Source organism: Hipposideros armiger, unplaced genomic scaffold, assembly GCF_001890085.2.
Source record: "Hipposideros armiger isolate ML-2016 unplaced genomic scaffold, ASM189008v1 scaffold_3, whole genome shotgun sequence".
Classification (NCBI taxonomy): domain Eukaryota; kingdom Metazoa; phylum Chordata; class Mammalia; order Chiroptera; family Hipposideridae; genus Hipposideros; species Hipposideros armiger.
This window is the reverse complement of record NW_017731353.1, coordinates 4,671,220-4,689,856: the sequence shown is the minus strand read 5'-3', so window position 1 is coordinate 4,689,856 and position 18,637 is coordinate 4,671,220. Positions and strand designations below refer to the sequence as shown.

At 55.5% G+C, this 18,637-nt stretch overlaps 1 protein-coding gene across 1 annotated transcript in view; it reads right to left on the bottom strand.

Annotated features, from left to right (window-relative positions):
* LAMC3 (laminin subunit gamma 3) overlaps positions 1-18,637 on the bottom strand; it is a 61,045-nt gene that overhangs the window by 8,359 nt on the left and 34,049 nt on the right. The window contains exons 9-22 of the mRNA XM_019638508.1: positions 16,180-16,293; positions 14,139-14,331; positions 13,852-13,961; positions 12,219-12,437; positions 10,336-10,524; positions 8,800-9,045; positions 7,808-7,961; positions 7,006-7,148; positions 6,341-6,519; positions 4,876-5,017; positions 3,687-3,892; positions 3,228-3,304; positions 1,899-2,033; positions 590-737 (exon numbers count right to left, since the gene is read on the bottom strand). Of these exons, the coding sequence (XP_019494053.1) occupies positions 590-737; positions 1,899-2,033; positions 3,228-3,304; positions 3,687-3,892; positions 4,876-5,017; positions 6,341-6,519; positions 7,006-7,148; positions 7,808-7,961; positions 8,800-9,045; positions 10,336-10,524; positions 12,219-12,437; positions 13,852-13,961; positions 14,139-14,331; positions 16,180-16,293 (2,255 nt within the window). The remainder of the gene's footprint in view (positions 1-589; positions 738-1,898; positions 2,034-3,227; positions 3,305-3,686; positions 3,893-4,875; positions 5,018-6,340; positions 6,520-7,005; positions 7,149-7,807; positions 7,962-8,799; positions 9,046-10,335; positions 10,525-12,218; positions 12,438-13,851; positions 13,962-14,138; positions 14,332-16,179; positions 16,294-18,637) is intronic.

Here is an 18,637-nt window from a genome sequence, read left to right as displayed (position 1 = left end):
AGCAAAGATCCTGATTAGCAGTCTGGGGCCCGTGTTTATCCCAAATGCATTTGTATAAGCTTGGTCTTTTTTTCAAGTTCAGTTCCCAAGTTTTGGGATTTCAGGATTACTGAGAACACCTGATGGAGCTGATTTATCCAGAGGTGATGAGTGCAGGGTGGCAGGTACAGAGGGAAGAAGGCTGACACGCCCCAAGGGCCACCCTGTGCATTACCATGAATCCCCTCCCAGCCCTAGAATGACCCAGTGGGTGATCTCCAGCTGACAACTGCGACACAAGAAGGAAAGGCCTTGACCAAGGTCATGGCTGGAGCAGCGGAGCTGGGATTGAACCCATGTCCATCAGGTACCTGTTGCTAATGCCACTGTGATGGGGAAGAGGCCCTGCCTTGACATTATTATTGTAATCAACAGCAAAGATCGGCTGCACTCTAACTGTGCCAGGCAGGCACTCGGCCAAGCCCTGGAGGGTGATTATCTCATTTGAATTGACTGCTATAGAGTTAAAAATAAGCCACGGCTTCTGCCACTGCCTGGCCCGCACTGGTTTCCCAGCGGCCATGCTCCCCCGTCCCCGCCCCATGCTGACCAGCGCTGCAGGGGCAGCCAGCGAGGTCAGGCGTCGGGCTGCGTCTGCACCAACTTGCTGCACGGAGGCCAACAGGCTCTCAGCTTCAGGCAGTACTGCAGCCACCGCCGTGCCCAGTGCCTTCCGGGCCGCCTGGACCTCCTGGTACCTGAGGGGAGACAGAGGCAGGATGGCCCGAGAGCAGGGCATAGGGCCTTCCTTCCGCATCATGGCCTGCGCCCACCCCCACCGCCCGGCCCCTCCTCTGTAAAGGCCTCTCCCAGCTTCCCGGGCAGAGCCTCCCTCTGCAGGGTTGGTGCCCGGCAGCTGGCCTCGGAAACTGGCTGCTGCTGTGCCGCTTTCAAATGAATGGAAAAGGCAGTAGAGGGCCCACATCTTGTTTTCTCATTCGCTCAATCCGGTCGTGCTCTTCTGAAGGGCCCGCACTTGGGTTCCACTTGAGAACCACATGTCTCGCAAATGTTTGGCTCATCTGGATGAATTGTGAAGGGGAAAATGCTTGGTGTCGGGGAAGGGGCAGCGGCCCAGGCTGGGTCTTGGCTCGGCTGTGCCCTTGGGTGACCTTGGGCATGAGGCTCTCCAGGGAAATGTAGACTCCTGGGCTGCACGATTGCTCTGGGGCCCTTTAGCCTTGAGGTTCTGTAATCAACCAACTAGAACAGCTTTCTTGTCCTGTCCAGCTGTCCATACCCAGCTCTCTCCACCACGGGCACCGCTGGGGTGGAGACCCTCACCTGGCTCCCTCCCATCCCTCACCCCTTCTCAGAGAGCCAGAGCCACTACCTCTATCCCTGAGAGTGGGTCATGTGATCTCGCCCCAGCCATGCTGATTGGCTCAGGGCCAGCCACCTGATCTGAGCTGGGTCAATCAGATTCTCTCATCTAGGAAGTCCCTTCAAGGCTCAGTGAGACCTTGGTGGGTCTCCACTGACCCTTTGACCAAGAGGGATAGAAAGGGACCACCCACAGCAGAGACTCAGAGGCCAAAAAGGAAGCTGGTGCTCAAGAGGCGCTGCCCTGGCACCTGGGGTGGGGCTGGGGTGATACTGCCAGGAGAGAGCGAGCAGTGGGCTGCTCTGGGTCCTCCTTGTTCAAGTACTTACCCCTTCTCTGGAGGCTGAACTGCACCCCTAGGCAGGAGTGGGTTCCTGTAACTCACCACCAAGCGGGCCTAAAGCCCCAGACACCCTGACCCACCACACAGACTGTCAGGGGAAGAAAGCCAGGTCCGGAACCGGCAACCTCTGGCCAGGCCCTGTTGGCTCCCGGAGGGCAACCCAAGCTCCCGCCCACACCTGGGAGGGCTCACCTGTCCTCCAGCTCCTGCTGGGCCTCCAGGGCCACTCTGCCCTCAATTAGACTCCAGAGAAGCGTGTAACTGGTGTTGGAGGCGAGCAGCGCCCTCCGAGCAGTGGCCTCGATCTTGGCGGCAGCGTCCTTGTGGCTGTGTGAAAATCCCCAGTGGCCATGACCAAGAGCTCACAGGACAGGGGCGTGGGCCCCAACCCACACCCCCAAAGGCGTGGGCCATTTCTGCCTGACACACAGTAAAGACTGATGGGAAGGGGACCCACACCCCGCTTCCTGTTTTATAGAGTTTATGCCTGTTGTCCTGGAAGAATGAGTCACAGGGCCTTTTATCAGACATAAACTCTCAGTTTGGACAATAAATTATATGGCCATCCTCAAAAAGACAGCATAGAAGAGAGCAGTCAAGACAGCCTGGGGTTGAACGCTGGCCTCTATCACTTCCAAGCTGTGTGCCCTTAAACAAGTCACTTAACTTCTCTGAGTCTGTTTTTTCATCTGTGAAATGGGTCTAAGGTCCCTAGAGTACAACTAAAGGGGAAAACTGCTGCAGAGCCTATGTTTTTAGGATCTTAAGCTGCTTCTTAAAGGTAGTGGATGAAACGACCCAAGTGTCCTTTGGTGGGTGACTATATAAACAAAATGTGGAATGTTATTTGGTTGTAAAAAGGAATGAAGTATATACTATTCATGGATGGACCTTGAAATCATTATGCTAAGTGGAAGAAGCCAGATGTAAAAGGCCACTTATTGTATGATTCCATTTATGTGAAATGCCCAAAATAGGTAAACCTATACAGACAGAAAGTAGATTAGTGGTTGCCGGGGGCTGGGGAGGTTGAAGAGAAATGGGGAGTGATTTCTAACGGGTACAAGGTGTGTTCTGGGTGACAAAAATATTCTAAAATTGATTGTGGGGATGGTTGCACAACTCTGCGAATACACTGAGAACCACTGAATTGTACACTGTAAATGGGTGAGTTATATGATACGTAAAGTTTATCTCATAAAGCTGTTATTTTTAAAAGGCCAGCGGATGCTCTCTGATGCCTGCAGTCGGCCAAGGTGCCTTTATGTGCCCCGCCTACCCCCATCATCCCCAACACCTCTGAGGTGCTCACGCTGTCTTTACACACCTCTCCTTCCCCCAGTAGTGACATTCCCCCCACCCCCAATCAGGCAGCTCTTGTCCTCATCTGATTCCAACTCCTGGGGGTGGGGTTGCCTGTGGGGCTGACCCTGACCCTGGAACCCCCTCAGGAGAAGAGCTGGGCTCCCTTCATGATGGTGTGGCAGGACCTCACCACGTTCCCGGGGCCTGGGGGCTCACCTCCTGGCGAGGACACGGGCCTCTGAGGCCAGGTGGCTCCAGTTGGTGAGCTGGCCGGGCACTTCCTGAGGAATTGCCTTTAGAGAAAGGAGGAAAAGAGGAGACAACTGATGGCCCGTCCCTGAAGGGCAAGGGGCCACATCTGGCTAAGTCACTGGGCAGAACCAGACAGTGTCAGTTACGTTAGAAATGCTCAAAGCCGGCTACAAAGTCAGCCTCCAGGGAGCAGAGCGCCAGCCTCCAGTGGAGAGAGCAGCAATGACTTGCCGAGCGTTCACTGTCTGCTTAGAATGTTCTTTGCAAACTTATCTTGCTGAGCCAGCAGAGTAGGCACTATGGGTCCCCCATTTTGGCAGATGAGGAAACTGAGCGTCCCCAAAGGCGAAAGGCATGCCCAAGATCACCAGGTCAATGGCACTGAGCCCAGCCTCGGTGTGGGGAGGGGCCCCCCCGGGGTACCAGAGACGCCAGGACGGTGGCTGCATGCAGAATCTCCTCTTCCGAGGACTCCAGCGCCGCCTCCAGGTCTGCCAGCTGGAGGCAGGTCTTCTCGGCTCCGGCCTGGGCACAGCGGGCACTCCTGCCCAGCGCCTGCAGCTGCTCCCGGGCGGCTTTCACGGCACGCTCGAGGCCTGTTACCTGCTCCAGGAAGGCTTCCCGGAACCCTGCAGAAAGCCCACAGTCCAGGGGGGCACAGAGCGACTGAGATTCACACGAAAGCCCCCACCCTCGGGGGACCCCGCCTGTGCCCTCCACTCCTCCTGGGCACAGCTTAACTCTAGCACCAGGGCTGAACACCACTCATCAGTTACAAAGGAAGAGCCGCCCCATTATCCAGATGCAAAGGCTGAGGCCCAGAGAAGGCAAATCGTGACCCAAGGTCCCTCACACAGGAAGTCTGCCACAGACAGGGGCCCAGAGCCACAACAAGCAATTCCTGAGTCAGAGACAGCAGTAAAACTGCCTCTAGTCAACTCTGTAATTTGCGGCACGGCTCAATATGGGCATTTTAGCACGCATCTGAAAGCTCCCCATTTTGATAACTAGTCTTGCTAATAGGTGCTCAGCTCACCTATGTCTGGCTTATGAACATAAAATTTCACAAAATAACCAGTTTGCTGTCAATGCTCCCTAAATGTCAGTGTCTCAGGGCCATATTCCACCTGGCTTTGGCAGCAGTCTTTTTTACTGATTACTCATTTATTTTCTATGCTGGGGATATAGCAGTGAGCAAAATGACCAACAGTCAAGACAGCAGGCGCTTTACCTGTTCAGCACCTGGGACAGCGCCTCAATGATTATTTGTTGAGTGAATCAATGACTGAGCCCAGCCCTGTCCTGTCCTCACTGAGCTTACAGTCTGGGTGGGGGAGCGGGGGTGTGGGGACTAATGCTATAGTCAGAGATTGATATTAGTGAAGTTACAAAGTACAACTGGGTGACAGAAATTCCTCCCGTGGGGTGACAGGACTGTGTCATGGGAGGAACCCTCCTCCGTCAGGGAGGTCAGACAGGCTCTCCCAGCAAGTGGGTTCTCATGGGCTGAGCCAGGAGCCCTCAAAGGATCCTAAGCCCAGACTAAAAGGCTCCAAAGGGGGTGTCTGCCTAGCCAGTCCTCCCCGTCTCCCACTGTGCTCTCCCGCTGTACCTGGCAGCACATGGTGGCCCTGGTAGATGTCCCCCCTTGGGGCCTCTCCCTGCAGAATGTCCATTGGTCCCCAGGGCCTGCCACAGTCAGACCCCTGCAGCCATCCTTCCATCAGGGTCAGCCTGGCCTTCAGCTTGGCAGCCTGGAGGGGACAGGGAAGGAAGGATGTGTGAGGCTGGTGGCCTGGAAGTACTGCCTGGACACGTCCCGCTGGCTTCTGCCTGGCCTGCCTCCCGAGTGTCCCCTTCTCCAAATCCTACCCTGGGGCTCGAAGTTAAGGATACACCAGACCTCTGAGAACCAGCCCTGCCCGCCCCATCCTCGTAGCTGCCCCTTCCCGTCTCCCACCCACATACCTGCAGACATTCTACCCGACCACACCTGTGTCCTACTGAGGGAGAGAGGGATGGGAAGGGAAGCCCAGGAGAATTTCTGTCTGTCCTGCTATATTCCCAGGATTTGGCACAAAGAGGTGCACCTCGGGTACTTGCTGGCTGAGTGAGTATGCTGTGCAACATCTCCTAGCACCGTTCTTTAAATCATCTTAACAATCACTGCATTTACAGAGCACCTGCTGGGAGCCAGCTGGGAGTGACTACCAGCCACGCACTAGCTCATGTTCACCGTATAGCTACCCTAAGAGACAGAACTTCAGGTCCTAAGCCCGCTCCTGAATCCCAAAGTCCAAAATGCTCTGAAAAACCACAGGCCTTTCAGTCCTTATTCAATGGCAAAATCAGGTTCAAAAGCCCTGAAGTGATGTGGAAGCAAAACTGTTCTGAATAAAGCTATTTGTGGTCTTTATTGACCCCTGTTGGTGTGAATAGTCATCCGTTTTCCTGCAGATAAATCAACGGGTTTGATTACCAGGCTGACCCTGGTGCCGCTGCGGGAGGACCTAATATTCAGCTTATGTCATCTTATCTTTCCGCAGTACATCATTCCAAAAGCTGACCTCATCGGTTTCAGGTGAGCAGTGGCAGGCCTGAAGTAGCTCCCTTTTGGAGTTGGAGGCTCTGAAGTTTATCAAGGCTGTCGCCTGCCTGGGAGCATAACAACTAATAGGGCTGGGGGGAGAAGAACCCCGCACCACACCACCACCCTGCTCAAAATTCTATTTGTGCCCCAGAACTGGCATCACCTTTCTCCTGACCCTCCCCACAAAGGGCCATCTGTGGTCTCAACCCCACTGAACTTGAGAAAACGTGACCTCGGTCTGGGTGGCCGGTAAAAAAACAAGTCAAGAGCTCCTTTCCCTGAGGTGTGGGGGAAGGGCAGAGGTGGGTTGGCACGGGCCAGGAGGCTGGGTGTGCACAGGGAGAAGGCAGTTGGTGGCTCTGGAAGGTCCGAGAACTACGGATGAGCGGCAGTTCCTGGTGCCCAGCACAGAGCTGGTGCTCACTGGGCGCACTGAATGAATGGGAAGTGGAACGGGCCTGCTGGGGCCGGCGCGGGGCGGGCTCACCTCCTCCTTCACCAGGGTGTAGCAGGTCGGGCACTCCTGGCATCGTGTACCGCCGGCCGTGAGGAAAAAGTTGTCCTGGCAGCGGTCACACTTGTAGCCCACGAAGCCAGGCCTGCACACGCACGTGCTGTTCTCACGGCACTGGGCTGAGGAGGCGCCCAGTGGGGAGCACCTGCAGGCTGTGGGAGCCGGGGCAGATGGCGCTGGGTGCCCTGATGGCCACCCCAACACCAGAACCCCCAGGTCCTGTGCAGCTCACACGCAGCTGCTCGCGACCTCCCAGGGCACCTCAAATACATCCCCGGGTCCTTCCCAGGAAACTGATTTAGGTCAGAGGTGATGAATGAGTGTTATTCCAGTGTTCCCTGGGACCTGAGGAACTGCCATGCAGTCTAACTGCACGAATGAGGAAACTGAGGCTCAGAGAGGCGACACATGGCCCCAGGCACACAGGAATTTAGCAGTGGTGTCTGGGGCGAGTTTCTGGGCTCCCCATGCCACCCTCTGCTCTCTCCAAACACATTTACATGGCTGCTCTGAGAAGACCTGCCTGGGACTGACCTTTCTCTCTCCTGCTGCGTGGTCATCTTCCCTGTTGGTCCTCTTTGCCTAGAAACCTCAGGCCCCTCCCTCCAGGTATCTCAAAAGAGACCTGGCTTCCTTACCCCGGCAGCCCTTGATGGAGAAGCCAAAGAAACCCAGCTGGCATCTGTCGCAGGCCTGGCCCTCGACTCCTGAGCGGCAGGGGCATTGCCCAGTCTTGGGGTGGCACTGGTTCTCCTGGGAGCCCAGCGGGTGGCACTCACAGCTGTGATAAGGGAAGGAAATGGGTCTGAGTAAACTCTGGCAGGCTCCCAGTCCAGCCTCTGCAGGGAGATCACGCCCTCTGCTGACAAGGCCCCATCTCCATGTTGGTAGATGTCAAAAAGCTTCCCCCAAGCTGTGCTGTGAGAAGCAGTCTCACAAAATGCTCTCCAACCCCTACCCCCAAAAAAGAAAAGGCTATGGAGACACATACATCTTGGAGGCTATAACCCTCTGTGGAAAAGTAACAATGCAATTAGCATATTACAGGCTCTGAGAAGTCATGTAAGGAAGAAGCCTGTTTGCTTCACTGGGCATTTCCCTGGAGTCCGCTGTTCCCAAAGGCGCTGTATAAGGTGCTGCCGTGGCCAAGAAGGTCGCTGAGTGACAGTGTCACGAAGAAAGGAATCAGAGACAAACCGGCCCCCTATCCACCTGGACATCCCTTAGGGCTCTCTTGGCCTGAATCCTGGGCTGGCAGGCCTGTGAGCCTGACCCCCATGGGACCGTCCCTTTGTCCCCCTTTGGTGCAGGGCACAGTGTACCTGGCAACGGGCCTGGGATGCACGGTCCAAGCCAGGCCCCTCTCTGGAGGCTCCTGGGTGCTTTCTCCCATCCTGGTGAGGCCTAGGGGAAGGGCACCCGTATCCTCGACCCACCCACCTCTGGCAGCCCTTTCGGGGCTGGAGGTCGTAGAAGCCTGGGCTGCAGCGGCCACAGTCCCGTCCAGTCACATGAGGCAGGCAGGGGCACTGGCCAGTCACTGGGTCACAGGGTCTCTGCTCACTGACTGAGCCCTCTGGGTTGCAGCTGCAGGCTAGGGGTAGGAGCAGGAAAAAGGATTGGGGAACGAAGCAGATCATCTGTTCAAGCTTTGGGGGTTCAGGAGAGGCAGAGAAAATGGGGAGCCCACAGAGAAGACTCACAGTCAACCCAGATTCCCAAGATGTTTCTGGAAAAAGGCTCTGGGCCCAAGCTCAAACCTCAGCCCATTTGCTGTCCTTAGAGAGGCAGCGCAGACGGGCCTCCTGAGCCTGCCCTGAGGCCCTGCAGGCTTGAGAGGAGGCCAAAGACCCAGCCGGGGTCACAGGCACACGGACCCCTATACCCAAACTGTTTTGGGTCACTCAGCCCTGCTCCCCTGGGGCCCATAAAACAGAGTGCCGACAGGTGCTACGTGGAGAAAGGGCTCAGGAACAAGTTTGGGGCAAATGCTGAGCCCCTCCCTGCAGCACATCTGGAAGCCTCCATGGGCTGATGTACATTGTGGCCCTCTGAGAGGAAGACATTGGGCTGCGCGCTAACCCAGGCAGTAGAGACGGGTAGAACAGCTCAGCCAGGAGGTACAGCCTGACTGAAAGCCCAGGGGCAGGAGGAACAGAAGTGCCACAGGCCATCCGGGATAGTCTTATATGCTAACTGTGGAGCATGAGCTAAGCGCCAAATTATCAAGGCAGAAAAAAAAAAAAATCACAGGACCAGCTCCCAAGGCTGAAGGAGCCTTGGAGAAGAGTAAACCCTTCCACTTTCTGGACAAGAAACAGAGAAGGTGAGGAACATGCCTCAGGTTGCACAGTCTCGCAGAGCAGCCGGCTGGGTCTGGTGGAGAAGGGGCCCCCACACCCACCCCGTGGGCCGGGGAGGAGAGTACTCACGCAAGCATTTGTCTGCGGGCCGAGGGGCCAGGGCGCTCCCGTAGAAGCCTTCCTGACAGTGGTCACAGTGAGCGCCTGTCGTGTTGTGCAGGCAGCGCAGGCAGTGGCCAGACAGGGGGTCACAGTTGCCCACGGCATTGGGGTCCACGTTCCCACTGCACTGGCATTGCTGGCAGGGCTGCGGGTCCCCAGAGAGCCCCAGTGGGTCCCCAAAAAAGCCATCATCACAGATCTCACAGCGCCGCCCTAGGGAAAGGAGAAGGCTGTGTGTGGAGGAGAAAGCCTGAGGAATGCAGGCCTGCTGGGTCCTCACAAGGGGTAAGGGTGGGTATGCGCCAAAGCAAGCGTCCCTAGAGACCCCTTGTGGAGCAGAGCAGGGGCTCTGGGGCCAGGCAGACCTGGAACAGGGACCAGCTCAGCCATCTGCTGAGCTGTGTGGTCTTGCGCAAGCCACTGTGCCTCTGAACTTGGGACCCTCATGTGCAAAGTGAGGCAATAGTGGCGGCGACCCCACGGGACTGTTGAGAAGGCTGGGTGAGATCATTTGTGCTTTGCTCCCTCAGCTCTTGGGATCCCTGCTGCTGACTGTCAGGGACCCGCTGTCAGAGCGGTCCCCAGCAAAGCAGAAGTTTGACAGGACCAACGTAATGGGCTGTCCTGATGCAGCCACAGGTACCAAACTCAGACTCACACGCCTGGGAACCTTGGAAACATTATGTCAAGTGAAAGGAGCCTGGAATGGTCAAATGCAGAGAGACAGGAAGTAGAACGGTGGGGGCCGGGGCTGAGGGGAGGATGGAGTGGGGAGTTGGTGTTTCATGGGGGCAGAGCTTGTTCGGATGAAGAAAAAGTTCTGGAAATGGATGGTGGTGATGGTAGCACAACAGTGTGAATGTACTTAAAATACCAATGACCTGTGCACTCAGAAACAGTTAAAATGGCAAATTATGTTATATATATAATCATAATTAAAATAATTATAATGGAATAGGCCAAAAAACCCACACCGAATTGTATACTTTAAATGGGTGAATCATAGGGTACATGACTAATTATCTCAATAAAACTGTTTTTAAAAAAATCAGACGTCTGGGATGGGCCTGAGTCTTGGAGTGAGAATGAGGAACAGGGTGAGGGCTGGGGGTCGGGAGAATTTCTGCTTCACACATTACCTGGTGACATTTTTTAAAAGCTGAAAGTTTAATCCGAAGTTTTCTGCCTTAATGTATCAGCCAGGGAACTTGTTAGCAATACCGATTCCTGAGCTCCGGTCCCAAGGGACTAAGCCAGGCTCAGTGGGCCCAGGGCCCAGACATGGGGATTTTCAATCTCTCACCTGGATGTGCTCAGTGGCCCAAGTTCTGCCAGGAACCCACAGCAGCCCAGGGCCCTGGCTATGGGGCTATGGGACTCAGTGTCCCTGGAGGTCAGGCCTGCCACCCCTAAGCTGAGCACACTCATCTGTCACACTCCAAACCCAGGACCGCACTCCTGGAGCCCAGTTAGAAGCAGGACCCCAGGGCACAAGCCACTCACCTCTCTGGCCCAGGGGGCAGTGGGTACACACCACCTCCCTGCTCTCTGGGATGGTGGTGCAGGCCGACTGTCCAGGGCACGGACAGGGCTGGCAGTCGTCAGCGTGGCCTGCGAAGGGGTTGCCATAGAAGCCTGGCACGCAGCGTTCACAGGATGGGCCCTCGGTGTGGTGGCCACACAAGCAGATCCCTGAGGACAAGACAAGCACCCGGTTACCAATGCCTGAGCCCAGAACGCTCCAGAAACAGCAGGCAGGCTCCTGGTGGTGGGGGTCATGGAGCACGTCCCCGGCAGAACAGGCGGGAATGCTTCCAAGGTGGAGACCCGGGGATGAAGAGTCTACCATGGGTTCACGGCCACCGTGTGAGCATGGGCAACCATCTAACACTCTATGCCTCGGTGTCCTCACCTGCAAAATGGGCATAACAACCTGAAATGGACTCTGACCTCACAGGATTTCCATCAGGATTCAATAAGACCATGCAACCAAAGTGCCCCGCTCAGTCCCTGGCGTACCTAAGTATTCTTACTGTTACCGTTCTTATTTTTTATTCCAAACCTACAACCGAAACCTCAGATGACACGGCTGTTTGCCCTCACACAGTTCCTTCTCCCTTTCCTCCGTGTGCTGTTAATTGCAGGGGCCAAAGGGAGAGTGACACAGCCCAGGTTCTGGTCTTGACACGAGGCTGTTCTTTATGGGGTCTGTGGGTTCCCAGAGGCTCCCTGTCCACTGGTTTCTAGTGATGGGGGACCCTGCAAACCCTCTTCTCCAGCCCCACGGCACCTGGAGTCTGCTCAGAGCCGGGGGTGCTGAGGCAGGAGCCCCACGGCCAGGGACTGGGTGAGAAGGTTAAGCACGACCCCCACTTCCGGATGCTGGGGCTGAGAGCAGGGGACAAGATGAAAATCCAGATAGGGGTGTGTGTGTGTGGGGGGGGGGACACAGGCAGAGCAGGGGTGGCATCCAAGAGGAACCATCACACCTGCCCTTTCCACTGGACCCTGCCTCAGCCCAGCACTCACATGCTCGTTACTATTCCTCCCACCCAGTGGGGGCCGCAGTGGCCGCCCTGCCCATTTGACCGATGAGGACTTGCTGAGCAGAAAGTCGTGGCACAGCCGGGGGCTCTGAGGGATGACAAACTGGTCGCATCTCATGAGCCAACTCTGCTTCCTTGGTGGGGGCTGCCTGGAGCGCTGCATGGAAGGATGATGGGGCCCCATCTGGGCTTGATTAGTGATGCCTGCCACGGGCACAAGCATGGGAGGCCCCTCATGATGCGCGTGCTTGCCCTCCCTGGCTAGTCTGCTGATTCCCAGGAGACTGGCATTTGTCAGCTCCCGGGTGGAACCTGAGAAAAGCCGAGCAGGTGTTTCCCTTCTCAGAGACCCGACGTGCTCCAGGCTGCAGCAGGATGCGAATCCTCCCACTTCCTGTGTGAGAGGCCTCAGTTGTGGTGTGGAGAGAGGTCCGTGTCCAGGCCCCCTCCAGTACCGCCTGCCCAAGTGACCTCTATCCAGGTCTCTCTGGGTTTCCTGTACTGCAAGTGGGGATGAGCGGCTGGTAGTGAACTTGTGAGAGGAGCAGCGCTGCCATCTAGCGGCCATGTGGCCTCCCTGCATCTTACGTCCCTCGCCTGGGAGATTGAACACTAATGGTCCTGGCATTTCCCCCCACCCCCTGGATTTTTGCAGGATTCAATGATGTGGTGTATAAAAAGGCGGCCAGTGAGTGTGTGGAGTCACTCGATGACGTCATTTAATTAGTACTGCTTTTAGTGACACACACATGCACACAGCTGGCCCTGTTTGGGTCAGTACTCCTCTCAGTGTTCTAGTTGTTGCCAGGTGGCGTTAGGATGGGGTGCTAGGAGACTCACCTGTGTTGGGGTCACAGGTGCCATGCTGATTACAGGTGCAGGGGACACAGTTGGCATAGGGACCCCCCAGGGGTGTCTCCCTCTTGTATCCTGGAGCACAGGATTCACAGAACTGGCCCACATATCCCTTGGGACATGAGCAGGTCTCCACCCAGGAGGCTCGGGGGGAAAGTCCCCGCTGGGCCGATGTGAGCCGGACCTCAGCCAGGAACACTTGGCCTGAGAGCGAGAAGAGAGAGAGAAAGAGAGTTACAGGCACACGTTTCTCCCCCAAACCTTCCTATTCACGCATGTAACCAGCAAAGGGTTCTTGGCCCACATATATAAAGGCAGCTCATGGGTCAATTATTTTTTTAAAAAATAGTCAAAGAGCAAGGAAAAATAAGGCAACTTGCAGGACAAGAAATGGATATGGCTGGGGATTTTACAGAGAGACGTTCTCTCTCACTGGTTATTAAAGATGCGTAAATTTAGAATAGCTGGTTGGCTCAGTTGGTTAGGGCACAGCGCTCATAACAACAGGGTTGCCAGTTCGATTCCCACATGGGCCAGCGAGCTGCGCCCTCTACGACTAGATAGAAGACAACAAATTGACTTGGAGCTGATGGGTCCAGGAAAAACACAATGTTCCCCAATAGTTTATAAAAAAAATGCATAAATTTAAACAACGACACCATTCACAACGCTCAGATTGGTGAGCTTTGTAAAAGTCAATGTTGTGAAGGACAGGCTGTGGGGAGCTCACGCATGTAACTGAGGAGGTTCTGCTTTTAGAAATAGGGGAATAGCCACCATTAGACAAACCTTCCCACAGAAAACAACAGAAACCCTAGGAGAGTAGAAGCAACGATCTGTAAACACCAGAGAAGCTCCACAGCAGGTGCAGAGTGGGGGGCGCGTGTCATGGGAACGTGCACTGGCTTAGCCTTCCTGAAGGAAAATCTGGCAGCACGCATCAAAATTTAAAACATGTAGGTGCCTGGTAGATGTCTGTTAACTGAAGGTTGAGTGAATGACAGGGAGAAGTGATAGAAGCTGCTGGGAAGAGTGAAAAATGCAATTTCTGTCTGGGGCCTCAGCTAGGGGCCTCGGAGGGACCTGGGGAGCAGGGAGGCTTTTGGGGAGTGTAGGGATGAAGGCAATTAAACCGCAGCTCCAAAGAGGAAGAAGGAACTGGAACTGGGCTGGGTGACACCCTCAAGCCTTGGACTTAGAGAGGCCTCAGGGAAAGCTGGCGTCTAAGCCACAGGTTCTCAAAAGCAGCAAATCACCCCCTGGCAGCAAGCCTGTGGATGTCTGGGTTGTCACCACAATGGGGCCCCTCAAGTGTCACGCCTCCAGCAATGGTGACTGCCACCACATGGCGGCACCGGTGCTTCTTGGCTGCTTCACTGGCCAGAAACCTGGTGCTTAGAGCTGCCCATCCTCAGGCCCCTCACCTGTCCAGCCCCTGCCTCTGTCCTTATCATCCACCCGCTGCCCTACCGGTTATGTGACCTTGGGCAAGTGTCCCGACCTCTCTGGGCCTCAGAGTCCTTCATGGTAAAACAGGGACAATAACCGTCTGCTGTGAGGACTCAACAAAGGATCCCCGGCCCAGCTGCTTTTGGGGGTCGTCCTTCTCAATACTGACCGGAAGGGCTTGGGCTGGTCCGGATGCACAGAGCGGTCAGATTGGCGAGCAGCTGCTGGAAGTGGAAGGGGGACAGCGGAGGGTCCACGTCCTCAGAGGTCTCCTGCAGCCTGGCAGGGGGAGGGGGGGGGTCAAACCAGAACCTGAGGCTGAGGGCATGTGGGGCCACAAAGCCTCCAGCAGGCGGGGGTGGATCCCCTAGACCACAGGAGAATCCGAGTATGCCTGGACCTCAGGGACCATCTGACCACCTGGCCTCACTTCTCAGGACAGAGCAAGACACTTACTGGAACTCTAGCTGTGCCTCCCCTGGCTGTGCGGTGTCCTGGGGGCCAGACAGGCTGGAGTGCTGCAGAGTCACCGTCAGGCCCGCCCCTTCCAGCCTCAGCTGCACGGGGCACGGGGAGCCCCCGGAGGGAACCGAGAAGGTGAGTGTGAGGGGCTGCCCGTAGCTGAACCGCTGGTCTCCCAGGAACTTCTCTAAAGACAAGAGAAAAAGGCTTTGACAGTCTCCAGTAAATGAACTTGATATTAAATATCTATATTGACTTTATTGGCAATCAAGCATTCAAACAAGATAAAAAGTACAGCAAGTAGGAAACCAAAGGCTGCCGCACAGCAGATGCTGAAGGCAGCCCTCCCCTTCCCCTCCCCCACCCCGCACCACCCCCACCCAGGGCTTCAGGAAGAGCGACCATGCAGTCACACAGGGCCCCACGCGCCTGCTTTAAGGCCCTGCTGTCACTGTCTTGACATTCTTAATGCTTTTACCTCCGAACGTGGGTTTTGTAGGTGAGGTCCGAGGGGACAATAGTCTATACGGGAGCAGAGGAGACACACACAATCCGCAGGTGGTGGCACCTGGCTGCCCCCTCAGGCAGCGCACACACAGCCCCACAGGTGTGGGAGTTTAGTGAGGCTCAAAGCAAGGACAAGGTAAGGGGGCCACACGGGTGAGTAAGCAGGGGCGCTGACGGCCCCACAGGCCATACTTTCCACTGGAGTCAGAACTTGCTTCCAGCAGAAAAGAGACAATGGTGTCCTCAGAAACACAAGGGACCACAGAGCCCTATCATAGCCTTTCTTACTCGGGTTCCTTCTCTGCACGAGTCCGCCGCTCGTGCTGGAAATCACGGCAGGGAACAAGAGGCTGCCCCACTGTTCCTTTTGCCCTCGGTCCCTCTGGACTCATGAGTAACTGGAGGTAGAGCGTGTTGCTAGAATGCGGGGTAACAGGAAGTAAATAAAAACGGGAACGTTCATCCACTGGCCTCGCCCACTGCAGTGTGCTCAGCTCCCAGCATAGAGCCCAGCAAACACTTGCGTGAACAACTCCTCATTATGAAATGTGTCAACGCAGCAGCCACGGAACGGGGCATGTTTTCTGTTCGTGGACCGCTGAGCTTGGAGTGCCTGCCCCACGAGGGCCCCAAGGACCCGTGTCCTTTGCTTCCTGGCTGCACAGCACTTGGGAGCTACATCCACACAGCTCCTCTTGGAGACGGAGGGGAAGGGCGGGACTGGGCCAGGGAACCAGTGCACCCCGAATCTGGCCACAGTGGCGCTAAGAATGGACTCCAGGCTCCCAGCTCCAGGTCTGATAGTTTCCAGGAGACCAAAGATGCCCTAATTGATGGGGGTGTGGTTCAGAATAATCTAGAACTTCTTGCTACTGGAGGACTCCCATGGCCCTGGGCACGGGGTGCAGTGGCCTGGTGGGGTGAGGGGCTGATGGGACACGCACAGGGATTGTCTAGGGTGGGACCGTGGCCTGAAGGAGCCCTGGGTAGCAAGGCCATGACCAAGAAGCAGGGGAGCTGCAGCAGACGCTATGGGGCACGTGGTCGGCAGAAAAATGTCCCCCAAAGGTGTCCACGTCCAAATGTCTGGCACCTGTGAATGTTATGTCACATGACAGGGGCAATTTAAGGTTGCAGGTGGACGTCAGGTTGTTAATCGGCTGACCTTAGAGAGATTAATGGGGATTATTCAGCTGGGCCCAACGTGGTCACAAGGGTCCTTAGAAGAGGAAGGCAGAAGGGTTGGTGTCAGAGTGATGCAGGACGGGGCCACGAGCCAAGAAATGCAGTGGCCTCTAGAAGCTGGGAAAAGCCAAGGGATGGAATCTCCCCTGGAGCCTCTGGAGATGCAGCTCTGCCGACACCTCAACTGTAGCCCAGAGAGACCCAGTTCAGACTTCTGACTTCCAGCACGCTAACAGGATACATTTGTGTTGTTTTCAGCCACTAAGTTGGTGGTCATTTGTCAGAGCAGCGACAGAGCAGGAAACACACGGGGCAGTCCTGCCCTGCCTGTGGCCAGAGGTACCTGGTGCTGTGAGCTCCTCTTCATCTTCTGGGTTCAGGAGAAGCCCCCTGGGGCTCCATCGTGAGGGACGCTCTGAGCCCCCCATGCTGCTGGCCCGCCAGCCATCATCGGCTCCTGAATAGCAAACACACACACAGGCCCCTGTGACGCCCTGGAGGGCGGCCTCCACTTCCCCCACGTCACACCTTTCCCTTGGTCCAAAGGACAGCCCCTGGAGGCCTGAGCACAGCCTGGAACAGCGGGGCCCAGGGAGGGGAGACTGTTCTAGAGACAGGCCACGTGGGGATGCGAGCCGGCCCGTGCCAGGAAACGCTCGGTGCCCTCAGCCGGGCAGCTCAGATTCCCATCTGAGAGCCAGGACAGGGGTCTTATGGAGGGAGGCAGACCCAGGAAAAGCTAGAAAGCTCAGAGACCTGGCTCTGTTTGGGGCCTGGTCAGACCTCTGGGCCTGCACTACCCCTCACTGGGTTTTGGGTACAGCATGAGGACACAGCCCTGAGACCCCAACATGGGGTGTTGGAACATCAGGGTCATTTCTAACAATACTGTATTTCAAAGAACACCCTCACCCATGACCTGTCCTTCGAGGAATTGTGTCATTAGCCCCACTGCACCCAGGGAGGCCACCTGATTAGGGTGCGGTCAAGCCAGGATAGGAACCCAGGCTTTCTGGTTCCCCGTCCCAGTTCAGTCCACACTTGCTCTGGGGATGGCAGTACACCAAGCACAGTCTAGTACAGAGCAAGTGGCCTCGAGGGGACAGCTGAGGAAAGGGGTGGAGGCCCAACACCTGGGGCACCCAAGGGGTGAGGAGGGAGGGATGAAAAAAGGGAAAGAGGTCAGAAAGGGGAGTTCCAGGGCTCCTTGGTGTCAGGCTAGGTTCTCCCTCCCCCTCACTGGCTGTGTGACCCTGGGCAAGTTACTTAACCTCTCTGAAGCTGATTCCTCATCTACAAATTGGGGGCAGTGAACTACTTATGGTCCCAGCAGCAGTTCTCAAAGTTGGTATGAATACTCTGAGACTCTTTGACGGGATCCATGAGGTCAAACTGTCTTCTTAATAACACTAAGACGTTATTCACATTTTTCATTCTGCTTCTCTTACAAGCATACAGTGGAGTTTTCCAGAAGCTACAAGACATGTGATGGCGCAACAGGCTAACTGGCAGAAGCCGTGGTGAGAAGCAGCTGACTTCTATTAAGCCAGGCCTTAAGGAGATGTGCAAACGTGTAAGATGAGAAGCACTCGTCCCACAAATTTTTATGTGTGTTTTAGAAAGTGTTATTGAACACTTTCAGGTGGATGTTATTTTTTTATTACACGTTTACTATCATTGTTTTTAAATGAATTAATACATAGATGTTTTCAAATTCCTGTTTTAGTTTCTAATACATAGAAATTAACCCATGTAAATTAATACATAGAAAATAGCCATATAAACAACCCACATAAATAAAAGTGCTTTGCGGGCCTCAATCATTTTCAAGAGCATAAAGGAATCCAGAGACCAAAAAGTTTGAGAACTGCTGGCCGAGGGTGGTTGCGAAGTAACATGAGATGAACCCAGGGCCTGGCTCAGAGTGAGAACAGGTAATGATACTGTTATTAGGATATACAAAATAACTTCCATCTGACACTAACATTCTAGACTCCTGGGCTTAGGTGACCACAATGCTTTCCCGGTTCCAAGCCCTTCTCGGTCCTGCTTTCTGCAAGACGCCCAGCAGAGGGCGCACTTCCCCGCATCTAGGGCGCCCCAGAGCCAGAGCCTGACAGTCCATCCCTGGCTGACACGAAGCTCCTCCCTGGGGGAGATGTGGGGTGAGGGGGACCCTGTGGGGCACAGCCGGGGTCCACACAAGCTGGGATTTAATACTGAGTTCAGAGTACCACCGCTTTCCTGCTCCAAAGATGTACCTGTGCCACCTTTTGCTGGGGACCCAGGGTACCATGGCACCCCTGGATCCTGGATCTGGAAAAAAAGGCTGGCACAGTGGTTCAGAGCAAAACTCAGGAGCTGACAAACTGTGGTGCCAACAACTAAGTTATGTCACCTACCTTTTCTGGGCCTCAGCTGACTTATCTATAAAATGGGAATGAAAGCATCAGCCTGCTGGGGACACCGTGAGGTTCCCTGCATGAAAACAGCCCATTGCCTGGCATATAGAAGGCGCTCCGTAAACGGAGGCCAGGGGATTGAGCCTGAACCCTCGGCACTGGGATACTCCAAGGGAGGCCGGTCTTGACCTTGAGCAACTGAAAATTCCCCACCGGACCCAAAGGCTGCTGCATACCCAGCTCCGAACCCTGCCCACAAGTATAAAGGCTGCTGGAGGCTGAGCAAAAGGCAGGGCCGGGGAGGGGGAGCGCTGAGGAGCACAGAGGGACGCAGAGGGGCATATCCTGACGGCTGGCTGTGTGGGCCTGTGGGAGATGACTCAGCTGGGGCCTGAGGCT